The 19,670-nt window shown below is 35.9% G+C and overlaps 1 protein-coding gene across 2 annotated transcripts in view; it reads right to left on the bottom strand.

The window, feature by feature from the left end:
- The window catches only part of KCNT2 (potassium sodium-activated channel subfamily T member 2), a 512,407-nt gene extending 492,985 nt beyond the window's left edge, over positions 1–19,422 (bottom strand). For both annotated transcript variants that reach the window (XM_020971730.1, XM_020971731.1), the window contains exon 1: positions 18,749–19,422. In XM_020971730.1, the coding sequence (XP_020827389.1) occupies positions 18,749–18,843 (95 nt within the window). In that variant the 5' untranslated portion in view covers positions 18,844–19,422. The remainder of the gene's footprint in view (positions 1–18,748) is intronic.
- Between the last annotated feature and the right edge of the window lie 248 nt (positions 19,423–19,670).

Below are 19,670 nucleotides of genomic sequence, written 5' to 3'. Positions count from 1 at the left end.
TCAGGTACTCCTGATTCAAGGCCAGAGCTCTATCCAGTGCATGACCTAGCTGCCCCTTAAACTTTATTGTGTCACTGATACCTTTGGCAGTCTGGTGAAACATATGTTTCCAATGCTAAAAAATAAAATATGTCCAATTTCAATTATACTGAACTAGTTATAAAAAAAGAAATAGTTGTTAAAATATTATATGTGTGTGTGTGCTTATACATATATGTATATTGTGCAAAATAATTTAGGTTATACTTGTAGAGAAAACTCACATGCATTTGAATGGCATCAAAACAATTACAAAGAAAGAGAACAAACAAGAAAACAATAGAGATGCTAATAATTGCACAAATGCTAGAGGGTTACATTAAAAGATGGTTCAGAGATGAACTACAAAGGAAAAATAACTCCTACAGTCTCTCAGGAAGAAGAGAACCAACAGCAGAATGGGGAGGTAACAAAGAGAAGAATTAAAATATGGGGAAAGGAAGGGAGAAATCTTTATCAGTGGTGGGAGTGGGCCCCATTAAAGAAGAATTTCCACAGGAGAAGAGATTCTATAATGGGAGGTGGGAATATTAGATTTGTAGAGAGATGACTGAGGAGAGAACCACACTTCCAAGGACAGTATGCCACTTCAGGAGAAGGGGAATCAGAATTCCTAGGGACAACTGATATCAAGAAGGGGGAGGGCATTGACGGAAAGAGATTTCATGGCAAATGGGAGGAAAAAAATGATTATGGGGAGGGCAGAGTGTAGGAATGAACTATCAGGGACAAAGGAAATTTTCTACCAAAGGACAATATTTCTATTATCTTTATCTCCTTCAGTTCATCTCCCACAGGAATTGATACTTCTAACAGTGAAGCACAACAGAAAAAGTGGGGAGGGAATAAGAGGTATAAGACAATAACATAGGAACCATTTAGAAGAGGAAATTAGGTATCTTGGAAATTTTAATTCCATGAGGAATAGAGAGTAAAGAAGAAATAAATAAGTATAAACACCAGGAATCAAAGATAAAAGTCTAGAATAGACAGAAAGAAAAGAAGAGGCTTATATTTTGGTGACTTACCAGCCCCCTGCAAATGCTTTTTTGTTTTAACAAAAGGTCTGTCTTTGTACTTAAGCAAACTAAGGCACTAAGCTTTAGACTTTTAACAAAAGTTTGGCTTTAAATTTCATACTTGCTAATTAATACCAAGAAAAGGGGTAAGGAATAGAAAGTAAAAGAAGGAAAGATGAGGGTCTTTTGTGTGAGCATATGATATGAGTGAAAGCACAGAGACAAAAAAATTAGCAAGTGAAGCACTTGGGCAAGCATATTTATTTGACTGGATCAAAATAAGTGAATTGGTAGTTATAAGAGATGAAGTTGGGGATATATAAGGAAAAAATAAAGCTCATAGAAGACAGTCAATGTCCTGTTAAGTAATATGGATTTGCTATGATAATGGGAATGATTGTAATAGGATAGATTATGTAGGTCCTTTGATGAAGAAATGATGAGATAAAAAAGCAGAAATTAAGGAAGTGATTAGAAGGCAACATGAAAAATCATTTCAGGGGAAGAAATGAGAAGCATAGAGGATAGGTAGAAGACTGTTAAAATACCATAGACATGATGCTGTGAGGGTCTGGATTGCAGGAATAGCTTTGGTAACATAAAAGCAAAGAGAAATCTAAGACAGCCTGAGGTGGAAGAAGCAGTTGCACCTAGCAACTGTCTCAGTGTGAGGAACAAAAATGGGGAAAAAAAAGTAAAACAACCAGAGCAATTCTCTGGATGGAGAAGAATGGAGGTATGATGATATTTATGATAATGAGAAAATTAGGAAAGAATAATAGTTTGGGACTACTAATTTTAATAGTGACAAAAGGCAACAATATAATTCATGCACAATTTATGTGTCACCTATCAGTGTAAATTCTTATCAAATAAGTAAGCATTTTATATAATATGTTATTTAGGTGACTAATATTAATACAATTACCCTGTCATACCACATACCAGATAGAAGATCCCATCCTGTTTATTGTTTTTTAAGCATAGAAATATGTTTGATCCAACCAAGTTAAACAGTATCCAAAGAACAAAATATCTCTCATGCTCATATCAAAATTTTACAAGACTCCTTGAAATATGTAACAGAAATCACTTTGTCCTCTGACCCTATAATTTTTAATGTCAAATGAGGCATAAAACATGGAGACATACATTTGCCAAGAGTGTTTGTTATGGTCATAAATAATGCCCAGTTCAAAGTTTAAATGGAACAAGGGATTCCTACAGATAGTGAGGTCTTCTAGATGTTCCTGTTTGCAGATGACATCATTGCACTGATTTTATGAAGGCCAGGAATATTGTAAAGATTCATAAATTCCACAATTTCTCAATAAAATTCAATGTAACTATCCACAAAAGAAAAGCTAAGTGGATGAAGAATCTCTATTGTTCAGACTGTGATATCTCTTTGAATGGACAACACATAGAACCAAGTTATGAGTAAATGCATCTTGGACAAAGATAATACAAAGACAATAAGCTTGGCTCAGAATTTAACAGGAGGAGGAAAGTGAAGTGGATTACCTTTGGGAAAGTATATAATACTTGGTATGATCTCACATTTTTCCCAGAATAAAAGCCCCATCTTTTTAACCCCAATACTTTTTCAATGATGTCATCTTCCAAGAATTAAAGTGGAAAGCGACCTAAAAGACAGGGAAGTTCATAATAGATGTGAGTAGGACATAACACATTACTAACAAGTAATTGCATTATAGAATGTTTGTAAAAGATGTCATCAAAGAGATATGTGACTGGAAAAGGAGTTAGACTAGTCATGTAGTAAAACTGGGGGATGACAAAAAGTTTCACTGTTATGAATGCAGTACCAAGACACCCCGACCCTGACCCTGACCCTCTGAGTACACTGGGTAGAGCACCATGGAGGATATACAGTATGACAAGACAAATATCAGATAGGATTAGAAGGCCCAGGTAGGTTGTTATCTGCAGAGCTGGAAAGAGAATCTACATTAGTAACATCACGCAGATCTGTTGGATCAAAGAAAAATTTGCTTGTAGACTTTGGCATTTCCTTTATGTTCCATGAAAGTACTTAAAAAAAATATCAGATAGAACACAAGAGGTTGCAAAGCAGTTAGAAAAAGCAAAGCTTCTAGTCTAAACAATGAAAAACTAGATAATACACCCGTGGTTATATCTAAATTGACTGCCTTTTGTGGTGATAGATCATTACATTGTAAAGTTCACCAGGATGGCCAAAGTGTTCTTTAAGGGATTAACTAACAGCACATCATCAAGCAATTCTGACTAAGCAGGAAACCAACAGAAATGTGGTCATGTCCAAATACTTAACAGTTGCAATATCTTGTACCTATCACATATATCTAAATGGAACTTAGCCATTTCATTAGGAAAGTCAAATACATGATAAGCAATACCAGTATAGAGATGCAGAAATTTAATCAATCCAGGACCAGCCTGTTGAGCCTATCTGAAGAAAATGGAAGGCAAGATGACACTTAAGGGATCTCATATAGCAAGAAAATAGAGATCAGATGTTTCCAAACAAAACTAATAAAATATACATTTAATGCATTTTATAATCTCATTATGGCCAACTACTCTATCTCAGATTCTTGACAGTTATTTTATTCTACTTTCTCCAAAGAATTCCTATTGCCAACAGAGTAAACATATAGGGAAAATCATTGTTATTAATATCTCTACCAAATATGCTGCCAACTTTTGAAAAAGCAAGAACTTTTACTTTTAACTGTGTACTGTTGTGGTGATGCCCTACAGAGAAACAATGAAGTATTTTCTAGCCTCAAATGTTTTGTATTTGAACAGAATTTTTTTCCTCTATGGAATTTGAATGAGTTTGAAATGAACGTATTTCACCTAATTTGACATACTTATTTAGCTTTTTAAATCCAGGTCGAAATCTAAATGCTATCATCATCTGATTTTCCTGTATGGTATCTCAAACATTTGTGATAACAACAGCACAGATAGAGGAAAGAAAAAAAGTTAAGATCTTTTAGGTTTAGGAATGGAATGCCAAAAAACCTTATATCTCTTTGATGCCAATTTAATCATAGCCCACAGCAACAATGACTAAAGTCATCACTATCAGTAGCTTACTGGTATTTGTGAAATTAACTGTCTACCTCCATCTGGTTCCTAGGGGATTGAATGGTACTTTAATTTTTGGCAGACCTGAGACAGCAGGCTGTCCATTACTAAACTATGCATATGGCCTCATTGAAGATACTGGTCATTCTCTGAATGTGGACAATCCACAGTTTTCCCCTTGGGGAGTCATATGAGGAGGAAATGTGTTAATCTAATTTTATTCATATTCACACTATGATTTACAAGACAGGTTAGAGAACATTTTGAAATAAAATTAATCATAATTCCAAACAAAGCCAAGTTCATGAAAGGTTCAGTCTTTGTTTTCTCTGGTTACATTATTTTGTAGGCGCTGACTCTTCAGGAATCACAGAGACTACATTTTTGTCCACATTTAAATACTCTTCAAATTTTCAGTGACAGTTTTGAGAAAAAGACAAGTATAGTCATAAGGCACCAATTCATATTTCCCTGGGAAACAACAGCAGACTCAGAGTAGTGGTGGTGATTCAATTCCACAAGTATTTGTAATGGGCCTACTATGTGCAAGACGGTGTGAGAGGTAGTGAGTATACAAAGACAAAATAAAAATAGTTCTTGTCCTAAAGATGCCCTCAATGCTGCTATTCCACAGCATTGGTTATAAGAGACACAGATAAGTATAGTTTGAGTTATAGTGAGACAGGAGAAGAATCCATACAAGGTGTTCTAGGAACATGTCGAAAAAGGAGAGAACATTTTCCTTCTCAAAGGGAGAGAGAGGTAGATGGGTGTGAGCTGTAGGAGTGACAGGGATTCAGAGAAAATGGAACCTGAGTGATTCGGGAGAGCTTTTCAACCTGAAGAGGGGCTAAAGAGCTAAGAACTAGCTACTTCTCTGCAAGGGATACCTTGGACAGTTTCTATTTTTCTACCCTTTTAAAGATAAACAGAGCTGGCAGCAGGCAAAACTGTGAAGACAAATTTCACCCATTCCAGTTCCCTTCATCCTTCCTTCCCATGATCAGTGGTATTCCCCTGAGAGAGGTAGCATAATATGCTAGAAAAAAGAACCAAGACTCTCAGTCAGAAGACCTGGAGTCGTGTTCTGATCACTCACTTCTCCCTGAGCTGGCACAGGAATGCTTAGTATAGCACTAACTAAGAAGGGTCTTGAGAGCCTAAATCTACTGATATGGAAATCTTTATAATAGAATACTCATATCGCAAATTCATAGAATGTTAGATAGAGATGGGAAAAAAATCAGAAGATATCTAGTCCCTCATTTTATGGAAGAGGAAAGTGTGGGTCAGAAAAGTTGAGCTCCTTTCCTAAGCAACAATGCTCTTCATTTTCTTTTTCTTTCTTTTCTTTTCTTTTCTTTTTTTCTTTTTGGTGAAGCTGTCAGGATTAAGGGACTTGCGCAGGGTCACACAGCTAGTAAGTGTCAAGTATCAGAGGTCAAATTTGAACTCAGGTCCTCCTGACTCCAAGGCTAGAGCTCTATCCACTGCACCACCTAACTGCCCCTGCCCTTCACTTTCTACTCTAGCCAAACAGGCCTATTTGCTGTTCTCTGCACATGAATTTCCATCTCTTCACCTCTGCAGCTTTACTTCACCTTGTCCTAAGCACTTAGAATGTTCTTCCTCCTCACTTCCACCATGTAATCCCTGCTTCCTTTAAGGCTCAGCTTTTCTGCCACCTCCTACATGAGGCCTTTTCTGATCCTTCCAGTTTTTCAGTATTTCTAGTCTCTCTGCCCCACCCCCCAAATAATTTAGTATGTGTTTTCTCTGAGATTGCATTGCACGATGTAGAGCAAGTCAGCTTAAGAGTAAGAAGATCTGAATTCAAGCCTTGCCGCTGATACACATCAGCTATGTGATTTTAAGAAATGCTTTGTTTTTATTTCTTTTCGCTTAATCTCTGTTTGCCTCTCTTTCCTCAACTGCCAAAAGGGGGATGTTAACAGCACCTACCTTGCAAGACTGTCATGAGAATCAAATAAGAGCATATTTATAAACTGCCCAGCAAAGTGGTTGGTACATAAGTGATATATAAATGCTTATTTCCTTGTCTTGCCTCCCTCTATGTCCAAGCTATTACACCCAGTAGAATGTAAACTCCTTGAAGGGACTGTTTAATTTTTAATTTTGTATCACCCAGCACCTGGAACAGTGCCTTTGCACATAGTAGGAATTTGATAAATGCTTGTTAAATTCTGTGTATATACAAACACATTACATACACATGTGTATCATATAACTGTTAAGTCTACCAAATATAACTTACATCTACTAAGCATGAAAAATAATGACCTACATGTCTTGAAAAAAATACTCTTTGATTAATTGCATAAGGATGGAGGAATTTCTATATAATTCCTTTTAAAAATGGGAATCTCATTTAAATGAAATTCAAAAAAAAATTAAATCCTTTTAAATTAAAATTAAAAATGTAAATCCTTTAAAAATAAATACTAGCCACCTCCTGGTAGAGAGGTGATGGATAACAAGATATATAATGAAATACATAAATACATAATGAAAATACACCTTTTTCAGACAAAACAAATATGTGGATTTATTTTGGGTGGCGGGCAAGCCTTCTTTGATACAATGGAGGTTTTGGTTTATTTTTTGTTTCATTTTGTTTTTTTCAGGGAATGTACTTAGGGAGCAGAGGTGGTCACATGATAGTGATGAAGCATTTAAAAACACACAACAGAGAACAGAGGGAGATTCAGAGGGGGATATGAACAAGCAGGGCAGCTTTGAAATTAACATACTGAATTTATTATATGCTTTTAAAAAGAGACAAGCTGTTCGTAATGCTGTTTATAGTAAAGATTCAGTTTCATATGCAATCCTCTTTTTCTGTTCTTTGTACAGAAATGTTCATGTTTGTGTTTGTTAAATACAGAATAGCAAAAAATAATTGCTTAAAAGTAATTTAAATCAAGTTTTGATATGAGTTGATATGAGTTGTTGACAGAGGCAGTCCTCTACCCACTATGCCATACTGATTCATATTACTTTTAGGAAAAACAAATATTTTCAGCTTTTGTAATTTAAAATACACAAATGGGAGATTTTAGCAGGTTATTCAATTCTTTGATGTATCTATGCAGCTGAGAGGATAAAATACTAGACTTAGAAAAGATGGGTTTAAATCCTACTTCACATATTTATACTTTAATGGCTGTTGGGCCCTAGGCAAATCGCTTAACCTCTCTGAGTCCAAGTTCCCTCATCTATAAAATGGAATTGGTTATGTTAACTGTATTATAGGGTTGTTCTAAGGATCAAATGAAATAATATGGTTTAAGTACTTAAAGTGCTTTGTGAACTTTATAAAGTGATATACAGCATGTCCCAAAATTCTTAGTGAAGTTTTAAGCTTTAACAGATGGATTAAAGCATAATTTTCAACTATTAAACCTTAAAATAAAACTTGGACTTTCAGGACACACTGTACGAATTTTAATGATGATAATGATGATGGTGATGATGAAGATGATGATGTGTGATCTCATTTATAAAGACATTTACTACAGGGATACAGCTCCCAAGCCTTCATGCCATCTCATTTTCTGTCTATGTCACCCCATAAATCCTCCTAAGGGGGATCACATTGAATGCATATCACTGAAGCACACAGATTGTCTTTATGTTATCCTTGCTCTTACCATATGAATGGCTCACCTTCTTGTTCAGTCATATGTCTGCCTTTCTAATGATATCCTTTGCAATCCTTTCTTTGTGCCATTCTTACTTGGTAATGTGCTACAGACCATTCATGCCTACCACACACTTCTCAATTGCCCTCTCGGTAGCCATCATCTTTTTTCAACAAGATGGATGAAAGAATACTGCTGGTAAAAAGTTAGATTTTTATTTCTGGGGAAAGTTTTTATTTCAGAGAGTCATTAAAAATAATGTTCAGTTTTCCTAGGCAATTCAAACCATTCTCCTATTTATTTCTATGTCCAACTCATTGTTTAGAAGGAATATGGTAGTAATTTGGTAAGCATGTTTCAAATTAACCCAAAAAAAGCATTTCTGTAAATGAAAATTTTTAATTACAAAACAGATAAAATGTTCCTCTGATCCAGTAGCTTTTTTTTCTTATATACAAAATGAAAAATGTGAACCAGATCAAGGTTCTTTCTAATTTTGTTTGTATATACCAAAAAACTGTTCTGAGATTTTTATTATCTTAGATTCTACATACAGTAAAAACTACTCCCACTTTCCTGCCCTTAACTATTCTTTAAATTGTTAATTAGCTTAATTGTATTTATTCCATGACATGTGGGCTTTTTAATGACTTAGTTTAAGATAAACCTGGAAGATTTGTTCCATTATTTTTAAAATGTTAGTTATCAGAAGTAAAGCATGTCATTGAAATACTATATTGGAAGTGCTGGTCTTGTTCTCTAAAAATCAAGAATAAAGATGGAATTCAATAAACAGCCTATACTTCTGTGAATATAATGAGACAGTGTCCATTAACATTAGTAGAAATTGTGACAATTTATCCATGTCAAGTAAATTGCTGTCCCAATAAATCTTTAGAATCATAGTCATAATGAATGTGTAATTGGGCATTACAAGCTAACTGGAAACATTCAAAACATGAAGTAAAACCAAAATACAACCTTCCATTATTTCTGATCATTAGATGGTAGAAAATAATCACATTCAAAGGTCTTTATTGATTTATAAATTCTATAATGCAGCAAATGGGGAAAAAATCAATTACAATAGACTTAACATGTCTACAGATAAGGTGATCTCTTTAAAGCTTAGGTCTTTTCTTAATACCATAGGCAGTATGCTCTGGAATTACACATGAATATGAAATCAATAGTGATTTACCCTTTCAGTCATATGCTGTTTCTTAATAACATATTCAACACCGAGGTACTGGTTTGATGCTGTAAATGCTAAAGTCAAAATGTAACATTAGATCTGGAAATAGAAAATGACTTTACATATCATTGTGTCCAACATCCTTATATTACAGATGAGAAAACTGAGGCTTAGTGAGATGCAATGACTTCAGTCAGCCAATAAACATTATAAAGTGCCTGCTATATGTCAAGCACTGTAATAAATGCTCGGGTACAAAAAGTGACAAAACACAGTTCTTGCCCCAAAGCAGACAACAAATATAATTGTACAAACAAGCTATATACAGGAAAAATGGAAAATAATTACAAGAAGGAAGGTACTAGAATTAAGATAGGTTGAGAAAGGCTTCCTACAGAAGATGGGCTTTTAGCTAGAATATTAAGGAAGCCAAGGAACACAGGGGAGGAAGATGAGGAGGGAGAGCATTCCAAGCATGGAGTACAGCCAGAGAAAATGCCCAGGCAGGAAAAAGTAGTCAAAAAGAGAGCTGAAATTCAAACCCGGGACTCAAGATCCAAAGCTCTTTTTAGGCAGCTAGGCAGTGAAGTGGATACAGTGCTGAACTTAAGACCCTAGTTTAAATCTGGCTTCAGACACTTACTAAACGTAGGACCCTGGGAAAATCTCTTATCCTATCTACTTCAGCTTCTTCATCTGTAAAGTAGGGATAAAAATAGCATCTATTCCCAGAGTTGTTATGAGGATAAAATGAGGTAATATTTATAAAACACTTCACAAGCCATAAATTCTTATACAAACACTAGTTATTACTATCGTTATCGTCATTATCATTCTTATTATTTATTAGATATGCCACAAGGATTTTTATTAGTTTGAAACAGAACAATTTTATTCTCCATCTAAATATTTCTAAAATGCACAGTTAATACTGTGCCTATAAAGGATATAGAATCTTATTGACAAAATTTTTAAAACTGAAAATTCTGTGTGAACATCAAAGATTTCCTTTCCCTTTGTGCTTTATTTCCCAGTCAGAACCAATTTTTTCTCCTCTGAACCTCTGTAACCCTAGTTAGGATCTCTCTCAGAGCACCTATAATATTTTGCCAATTATTATAAAAGCCTTATTATATTATAGGCTTTTAAAATACCATCAACAACAATTGTTGGGTAAAGGATTATGACTATTTTTGTACTTTTTATTGCATGTGGGTAGGTCATTCTCTAAAACAATATTGTTTGCAATTTTGCCATTGATAAATGCACTCATTTCTCTGCAAAAAAAAATGATGATAATGATGATAAATATTTTAAGCTTGTTACTACTTATAGTTAATATTTGTGGGCATGATTCTTCTGGGGGGAAAAGAACTTTGGAATTATAAACAAAAAGTTACTAAATAGTGTGTACTCTTTGACCTAGCTATATCATTTCTAGGTCTATATCAAAAAGAAATCAAAGAAAGAAAAAAAGGTACCTTATGTAAAATATATTTGTATTTAATGTAAAAATATAGCTAGTTCTGTGATGGCAAAAACTGGAAGCTAAACAGATGACCATAAATTGAGGAATGGCAGAAGAAGTTGTGATGCTTGAATGCCATGGAGCACTATTTTGCTGTAAGAAATGATGATTTCAAAAAGACAGGAAAATTTCTATGAACTGATGCAGCATGAAGTTAGCAGAATCTGAGGAATAATTTATAGTATAATATCAGTATTACAAAAATGAAGAGTTTTGAGGACTTGTAGAAATATATATATGTACATAAGCATATACACATATGTACACATACATACATATATGTATATTCACAGTCATTGGGGGAATTTGTTGTGGCTAATTCTGCAAATTTGTTTTTTTAGATGTTTATTTTTCTCTTTTTTTCAACCAATAAAGGGAAGGAGAGAAAATAGATTTTTGTGCATTTTGTTTAAAAAATAAGTGGGGGTGTGACATATGTAAAATGTTACACTTCCAAATGAGGTCACTGTATTATTAGTTTTACCCAACTTTTACCATATTATAAGAAAGTTCTCATATAGCATATATAAGTTTTTACAATAAAAGAAGGACATCAATGAAACTTTTAAAAAAATGTAAGAGAGGTAATTACATATATATGTATATGCATACGCACATATACATATCTGAATTTTTTCTAACTCTTCAAATTCATTATTTGAGGTAGTATATATTATCATTGATTCAAGAAAAAAGGTAAAGAACAAAAAAAATTTAAGGGAAAGGAGCTAACAGTCTGAAAGGCAAAATTCCTCTATTTACACTAAAAAAGTAATTATACTCAAGGAAGGTATCAGAATTACTATCTTTTCAAAAAAAAAGACAAAACTTTTGTATTTACTGATTTTACTGTTTGAAATACATATAGATTAAAGTAGATTTCATTTCCCCTAAGCAATATCAAAATAATAAGAAAAGCACAAAAAGCAAATAAAATCTATTACTTATAATAATAATTATGAATGGAGTGAATTCTCCTTTGAAAGAAAAAGTTCCAGAATGGATCAAAACCAAAATTAATCAATACAATTTTAGTAAGAACCTTTTGTATTAAGATTGAGGGGGATCTATCTAGAGCCATGTGAATGCTGGCATGTGAATTAAAGTTTAAAAAAGCAAGAGGACACTAATGATATCTCATAAAGTAGAATTCACAGATTATAATTTATATATAATATCTTATCTCCCTACTATATTATAAACTCTTTCAGAGCAAGGACTGTATTTCTTTCATCTTTGTATTCCACAGATTTCCCAACCTATCAACACAGTTGATCAGTAAATGCTTGTTAAACAAATGAATGAATGTTACCATTAATATGTCTGCAGACCAAAAGAACACATCAGAATAAGGAACAGGAATCCAATCATTCAAGTCTTTCCATGTATATGGATTATATCTTTTTTTTGACGGGAAACCTGCCTGAATAATTTCACATAATTTTTTACTTATAGATTTTTAAATATCATATTATATACACATGCATATATATGTATATTCAATACATGCATGTACATGTGCATACACACACACACACAAATATATAGACAACATAAGCCACGACTGGGCATGAAAGATGATTTTGAGTGACATGGAAAGAACTACCTAGAGTAAAAATTATAAAGTTGGATGAAAATCTTCAGTACCTACTTACCACCTTCTCTCTCAGTACCTTTTTGCCTTCCCCTCATTCTATGCCTAGTCTCATACTGCTTTAAGCTGGCTTTCTATGAGTTTCCATCAACATTGTAACTGCTAATCAAGAGACTGTCTGATAACAAGAGATGAGAGCTTAATAATTAAGTGATAGCTCCATTTTAACAGGGGGTCCAAAATGGACAGGGAAAGAAGAGAATATTCACCCAGCTGCCCTTGGGGCAAATTTTCTCATGGATATCCATGAAATGCCTCTGCAGGCAACTCAAAGTACTATGACCCTGTACTTGCTTTATGGGAAATAAATAAATTAACTTCTAAAGTGATGCCAATCTCTTCAAAAATGATGCCAACCTCCCAAACATGGTAAATGTTCATTACCCAAAGGATTTACACTCTAAGAGGGATTTTCCAGATGAATACCTTAATTAACCAAGAGACCAGATTAAATAAAAATAGAAGGGTTTATCTCATTGAAGTTTGTTCCATGAACTTGAACTAAACCTAATTTTGAAGCAAACAAGAATAAAAGTAAAATATCAATCCATAAGGATTTCTTTAAAAGTTGCAATAATTCTAAGCCTTTTTCCTCCATCCACTTACATTACACTATTCTCCCCACATCTGTCTCCCCCAATGAGTGAAACACCTTAACAGATATTTCACTGAAAAAAATTAAGGCTGTATAGCAGAAACTCCCACTCCTACCCAATTCCATACTTCAAATTACCTCAACATCAACCCTTATTCTTTCCAGTTTTGTTCAGGCCTAAAGTATGAGGAAGCCTTTCTCCTTGCTAACACCCATCTCTCTTCTCAAAACATGAAACCGACCTCTCCTGTCTCCTTGGCCCTTTGATTATATAACTTTATCCACTTCACTAACTCATTCCCTGCTGCTTACAATAATGTGCAGATCTCCCTCCATCCCTAAAAATATTCACTTGCCCTATCACTGAATCAATCTATTCCTATCTATGATCCCTTTGATAGCCACATGTCTTGAAAGAAAAATGTCTATACTTAATGCCTCTATTTTCTCACTTTCAACTCATTTCTCAACTCCTTGCAATGTGGCTTATGTCTCCATCAATATATTGAAAATGTTATCACCATGGTTACTAATAAACATTATCATGAAGACACTGGACTCAGTAATTATCGTCCCCTTCTTAGTCCTCTTTTTTTTTAACCTCTCTGCAACATTTAACACTACTAACTATCTCATCCTAGATATATTCTCTCCTTCCTCAGCTTTGGTGGTATTGCTTTGTTATCTTCCTATCAGTCTGACTATTCTTTCTCATTCTCCTTTGCTTAATCATAATCCTTTTCCTACCCCCTACATATGAATGTAACCCCAGACTCTGTCCTAAGCTCTATTCAATTCTTTCTTTACCCTCTTATTGATCTCTGCGCAACTTCCATGAGGTGTAATCATCACCTCTACACAGAGGACTCCGAGACTGACATATTTAGACCTCACTTTTCTTCTGAACTATAACCCTGAATTAGCAACAGATTACTAGACATCTCTACCTGTATGTCCCATAAATATCTCAAATGTGAAAAAGAATTTATTAGTTGCCTCCTGAATTTACCCCACTTCCTAGCTTTCCCTATTTCTCTTTAAGCTACCAGTATTTTTCCTTTTATCTGGGTTCATAATGGAGGAGTCATCCTTGACTCCTGAATCATGAAATCTTATCAATTCTATATCCACACCATATTTCATATCCATCCCCTTCTTCCCATTCACATGGCCACCACTTTAGCTCAGGACTCCATCATCTCCTAAGTGTACCTTGTATGTTTCCTAATTAATGTTTTCTGCTCCTTTAAGTTTCACCCCTATCCATCCTCCACACAATCTTCAATTTGAAGTCTGGTCATGTCACACCTCTTCTCAAAAAGCTTCACTGTCTTTCTACTGCCTCTAGAGTAAAATTCAGTCTTTCCATTCAGCATTTAAAGCTTATACTGACAGAAAGCTACAATGTGTAACAGTTTTCACAGAAACATAGAGTCAAAACAATGTCTAAGAATGGGTTAAAGAAATATTCATCCTAGGGCAGGGAACTTCTCCAGGACTAGAAATTTCTTTCAATGTAGGCAATAAAAAATGGCTTGCTCTGAGGTTTGAGTAGACAGCTGCTGTATATCTTGGCATCTCTAGCTTCTCCAATGGGGTGATGCCTCTAACTATGGGTTGTCTTTCATGCCATTTGTCTTGGGAAATACTGATTACTTTAGGTATAAAAAGTATAATTATAGCTCATTCTTCCACTCTTTCTTCTGCCTTATTTTACATATTGAATCAGTTGCCAAATCTAGTAGTCCCTACCTATGCATCTTTCATATCCCTCCCTCTAGTGATGTGCCAACATCTCTCTAGTCATGTGGTCATCATTTTAATGCAGTTCATCATCATAATTCTCCAAGACTAGCTGCTAGTCTCTTGTATCTCTGATGCATCCTCTGCATAGCTGCAAAGGTAATCTTTCTAAAGTACAAGTTTGACCATGTCACTTCCCTGGTCAATAATATACATGGACTCCCGAAGGTAAATTACCAACTACTAAGTTTGACTACACACACACACACACACACACACACACACACATTATATAGGGAGTTGTTACTGTTCAGGCATTTCAGTTGAGTATGACTCTGTGTGATCTCATTTGGGGTTTTCTTGGCAAAGATACTGAAGTGGTTTGTCTTTTCTTTCTCCAGATCATTTTGCAGATGAAGAAATAGAGGCAAACAGGGTTAAGTAACTTGCACAGGTCATATGACTAATAAGTGTCAGAGGCCAGATTTGAACTCAGTAAAGTGTGTCTTTCTAACTTCAGAGCCAGCACTTGATCCACTCTGCTGCCTAGCTGCCCTTATATAGGAAGACATATATACATATATGTGTCTATGTATGTGTATATATACATGTATGCATATATGTACACATATACACATACATACCTACATATACAATTTTGTATCTCCCTTAAGGATGGAAGGACTTTCTTATTATGTTCTTACATCTCAGAAACCTAATGCAAAACCTGGCACTTTCACAAATGCTTATTACATTGGGTTGAATTGGAAGCTACCAGATTATCTGAATTTTTTCCACCATCCTCAATTTTACCTTAGTGTTCTAGGGTTTCTGTCTTTTCTTATACTCCATCTCAACCTAAAAGTACCTGTCTTGACTCAACTCAGGTGCAAAAGCCTAGTTTTATGTCTGAGTAGAATGTGAGAAGGCAGGTATAATTTTAAAATAAGACTGAAAAGATAGCTGTGAGCTAGACTTTGGAAGACCTTAAATACAGCCTTATTGCTTTAGAAAGATTATATTAGCAGCTCTGTGGAGGATGCACTATAGAGCAAAAATTAGAGAAAGAGAGATCAACCATTAGAAGGTTATTATGATAGTCCTAGCACAGGTAATGAAGGTCTGTCTGTTGTATGAGTTAAGAGAAGGAAAATGGATGCAAGAGTATCTTCAAGTCAAAATTATAAAGTTTGCCAAGTGACTGCATATGGAGTGGGGAGATAAAAGATACTTCTAAGTTTTAGAGATAATAATAAAATCATATTTTGATGGTGGCTTTAAGGTTTATAAAATGCTTCTGCTTCGAGTACCCCGTGGAGTAGGTAGGTATCACTATTCCCATTTTAAAGAAAAAGAATGATCCTGAGCTTCCACCTCACCCTCATCAGACTGGCAATGTTGACAAAAGTAAAAAATGACAAATGTTAGAGGGACCACAGGGCAAAAAGACATTATGATGCCCTCCTGGTGGAGCTGGGAATTGGTCCAGCTTGGATCAATTGCTTAATTTGAAACTATTACTTTCAAAGACTAGCTAGGTAGTGCAGTGGATAGAGCACCAGGCCTGGAGTCAGGAAGAAACAAGTTCAAATCAAGCCTCAGACACCTACTAGTTGGGTGACCCTGGGCAAATCACTTAACCCTGTTTGCCTCAATTTCTTCATCTGTAAAATGACCTGAAGAAGCAAATGGCAAACCATTCCAGCATCTTTGACAAGAGAACCCTAAATGAGCTCACAAAAAAGGCAGGACTGAAAACAACTAAAGGAGAAGAACAAAAATTACTTTAAAAAGTTATTAAACTACATATACTCTTTGACCCAGCAAAATTACTACTAGGGCTATACTACAAAGAAATTTTTAAAAGAAGAAAAAGTACCTTTATCTATAAAAATATTTATAGTAGCTCTTTTTTGTGGTGGAAAAAACTAGAAAACTAAGGGGGTGCTTATCAATTGGAGAATGGCTGAAAAAGTTATGATATATGAATGTAATGGAATACTTCTGTGCCATAAAAAAGAAAAAGCATGATGAAAGAGGTGGTTTCAGAGAAACCTTGGGAAAACTTTATGAACTAATGCAGAGTAAAGTAAGGAGGACCAAGAAAACAATTTTTACAATAACAACATTTTAAAGACAAATGCCTTTAAAAATGTAAGAATTCTGACCTATGCAATGACCAAACTCGATTCCAAGGAGCTGAAAATAATGTGTACACCTCTTGACACAGTGGTGATATATTCAGGGTACAGAATGAAGTATCCATTTTTGGACATGACCAATGTGAGAATTTGTCTTAACTGTGTTTGTTAGTAGATTTCTGTTTTTTTTTTTCTCAATGGGGAGGTTTAGAGGAAGAGAAAAAAATGCTTATTGAGAAGAGGAAGAAGAAAAGGAAGGGGAAGAGAGGAGGACAAGAAGAAGGAAGAAGGAAGAGGGGAAAGGAGAGGAGGGAAAAGGCAGAGGGGAGAAGAAAGGGATGCAGAACCAAGGATTTATAACTTCAAGCAATTTCACTGCCCCTCAGTAAAGCTCAGCCTTTGACTAAGAATGACCTCTCTGTCCTACTATAAGATTTTCTAAACAAGATTTTCTAAAAATTGTTGAAGAAAAATTCAATTACTATTCAATTACATTCGCTAAACCAGAAAAGTTGACTAATACATTTTACAAAGATTTTCCTTAATAAGGAAACTGGTTGAAACAAAAATGTTTGTATACTCAAATCTTAGTTAATAAGAAAAGCCTATTAACCAAAACACCATATTCCTCAATCATTATGGTCAATATAGGGTTGGTTATAATTCAAACTTCAGTAAGAGCTGTGTTTAGACAAAAGGACTCAATTATATACACATAAGCATAATATAGTATGCTATTGTAGAAAAGTATTAGATTGAGCATCAGAAGATGAGTATGATACTGGGCAAGTCTCTTAAACTCATTGAGCCTCAGTTTCTACATCTGTAAAAATGAGAGAGTGCTCTCTAAGGTACCTTCCAACTTCAAACCTCTATGATTTCACAGTCACATCCATATCCTCGGAATATTGATGAGAAGGAAAAGCAAAGTATGGAAGAATAACTGAGGCAATTTTGCACATGTGCCAGAGTAGCAGGCTAGCAACTAGAGGAAAAGGAACTGGAAGAAAGGATAAGAGATAGGAATAGGAGATTTCAGAGTACAGAATAAGGCCCAAGCTACCACTCATTGCTGTGGGCCAAAATGGGCCAATAGATTTTCTAAAACTTTGAAAAAAACCAGCACAATTGAACTGAATTTCAATCAAATTGAGATTCCATTTTATTTCATTCCTTTACTTATGCATACATTGTAACAAAGCAAGGAAATCTTTGCCTCCTGACACAAGAAAAAACTTCCAGAAAATCCCATGTCCAGCCAAGCACGACAAAGATAAGCTTTAACTCTGAATAATAGGGCCAAGATAATCTAAGGGATTTTCCCAAGTCTTGAAATATTTGAGCAATGCTTTACTAATGTTTAAGGAGTTTGTTTCTCAAAGTTTATGCTTCAAACTTTTCAAATACACCCACCACTAATATGAGAAATATACAGACTTTAATAATGTTACATAAATACTAACCCTAAATATCCAATTATCTACCAAAGGACTTTCTATTGAAAATATCCTTTAAAAAAAAAAGCTGCTGTACACATATTGCTACTTAAACTAATTTCCTTACCTGCGTAAAATGTCTACATAGCATCAGTTTATCATAAGGAAACTAGCTATATAAGGCAACCCTGACACAGGCAATAAAAGGTGCATGACAGCAGGAAGTTTCTAAGATGGGGTTTTCAATCTATATTAAGTCAGGCTGGATCCGTTGTTGAATTTAAATACAGACATTTAAGGAAAAATTTTAAAAAAAAGATTTAGCATTAGTTGCAGCACGTCAATCGGATGTGCAAAAAACGCTACACAATATTATCTATAGCCAAGAAGAGCACAAATCAGAATAAGCACTCTTTCTTCACTTTGCTTTATAAATTATATTAAAATTGCATTAGATCTAGAAAACTTAAAAAAAAGTCCTTAATATTAAATGCTCTATCCAGTCAAAATGGAGAACCTAATCATGGATTTTTGCCCCCTCCCCCAGTTTCCTTGTTCTCCCTTTTTGCCCTCCCACAGACAGCGCCAATTCTTCTCCGGCTGTGTTTGCAGAACATAGGTGCACGGGGCCACTCACCTGTCGTCGTTCTGCCACCCTTGATCCCCTAGCAGCAAATCCCGAAACCTGTATCTTGGGGGCAGAGGGGGAACCTCGCTCTCCAAGTCAACCATCCTTTTCCAGCCAAAGGGGAAAAAATAAAGGGGGGTGGGAACAGAAAGGAGAGGGAGGAAAAATAAAAGGAAAAGGTCTAATAAGAGAGGATGAAAAGGGGTGGGGGGGGTGGAATAGTCACCAGCCGGAAGCCTGTAATGAGAGGGAGCAGGGCAGGTTCCTCGAAACCGAGGGTAAGATAGGGGTGATGCAAACCAAGCCCAGGAGGAAAGTGGGACTCTGGCGAGAGGCAGCCAGCCCTTCTAGCAGCCCCCGGGCTCGTGCTTGCCGCAGCCTCTGGTAAAGAGGACCGGGGGCTAGGAGAGAGTGCAAAAGTTACTTCTGGGGGGCAGGCGTGTAGCACAGGGGAGATGGGGAAAGGGTCTTCAGGAAAAGGTAGGGGCGGGGCTGGGAGGGGGAAGCACTTCAGGGAGCAGCAGGTGAGCTCCCTCTCCACCCCTCGCCTGGCGCTCCCGGCTGCAACTCCCTCAGGTCAGCCCGGACCAAGCTTTAGGTTAGGCTCCGCGCAGCTGGTAGGGGAGTCTGGCTGGGGAGGGGGAAGCTATTTTTTTCAGTCTCGGATACGCCGCCAAGCCCTAGCTCCCCGCAAATGTCATTTGGAGCTGCCGCTGGAGCCCCCACCAATGAAATTTTTTCTCATTAGCATAAATCAGTGACGACACTGGAGGCTTCTCAGGGATAGCCAATGGAAGGGAGCTCATTAGCAGATTCCCCGGGAAGCAGCCCCACGGGAGGGGTGGGAGCAGCCCGCCCACGCGACTGATTGCTGGGCCTGGGGTCTTTTTTCTATGCATCTGGGTACCTCTCTTTATTTCCATCTCGCTTA

Source organism: Phascolarctos cinereus, unplaced genomic scaffold (genome assembly GCF_003287225.1).
Source record: "Phascolarctos cinereus isolate Bilbo 61053 unplaced genomic scaffold, phaCin_HiC Scaffold_5;HRSCAF=322, whole genome shotgun sequence".
In the NCBI taxonomy this organism is placed as follows: domain Eukaryota; kingdom Metazoa; phylum Chordata; class Mammalia; order Diprotodontia; family Phascolarctidae; genus Phascolarctos; species Phascolarctos cinereus.
Note: the sequence above shows the minus strand (reverse complement) of the source record. Positions and strands in the feature narration are given on the sequence as shown.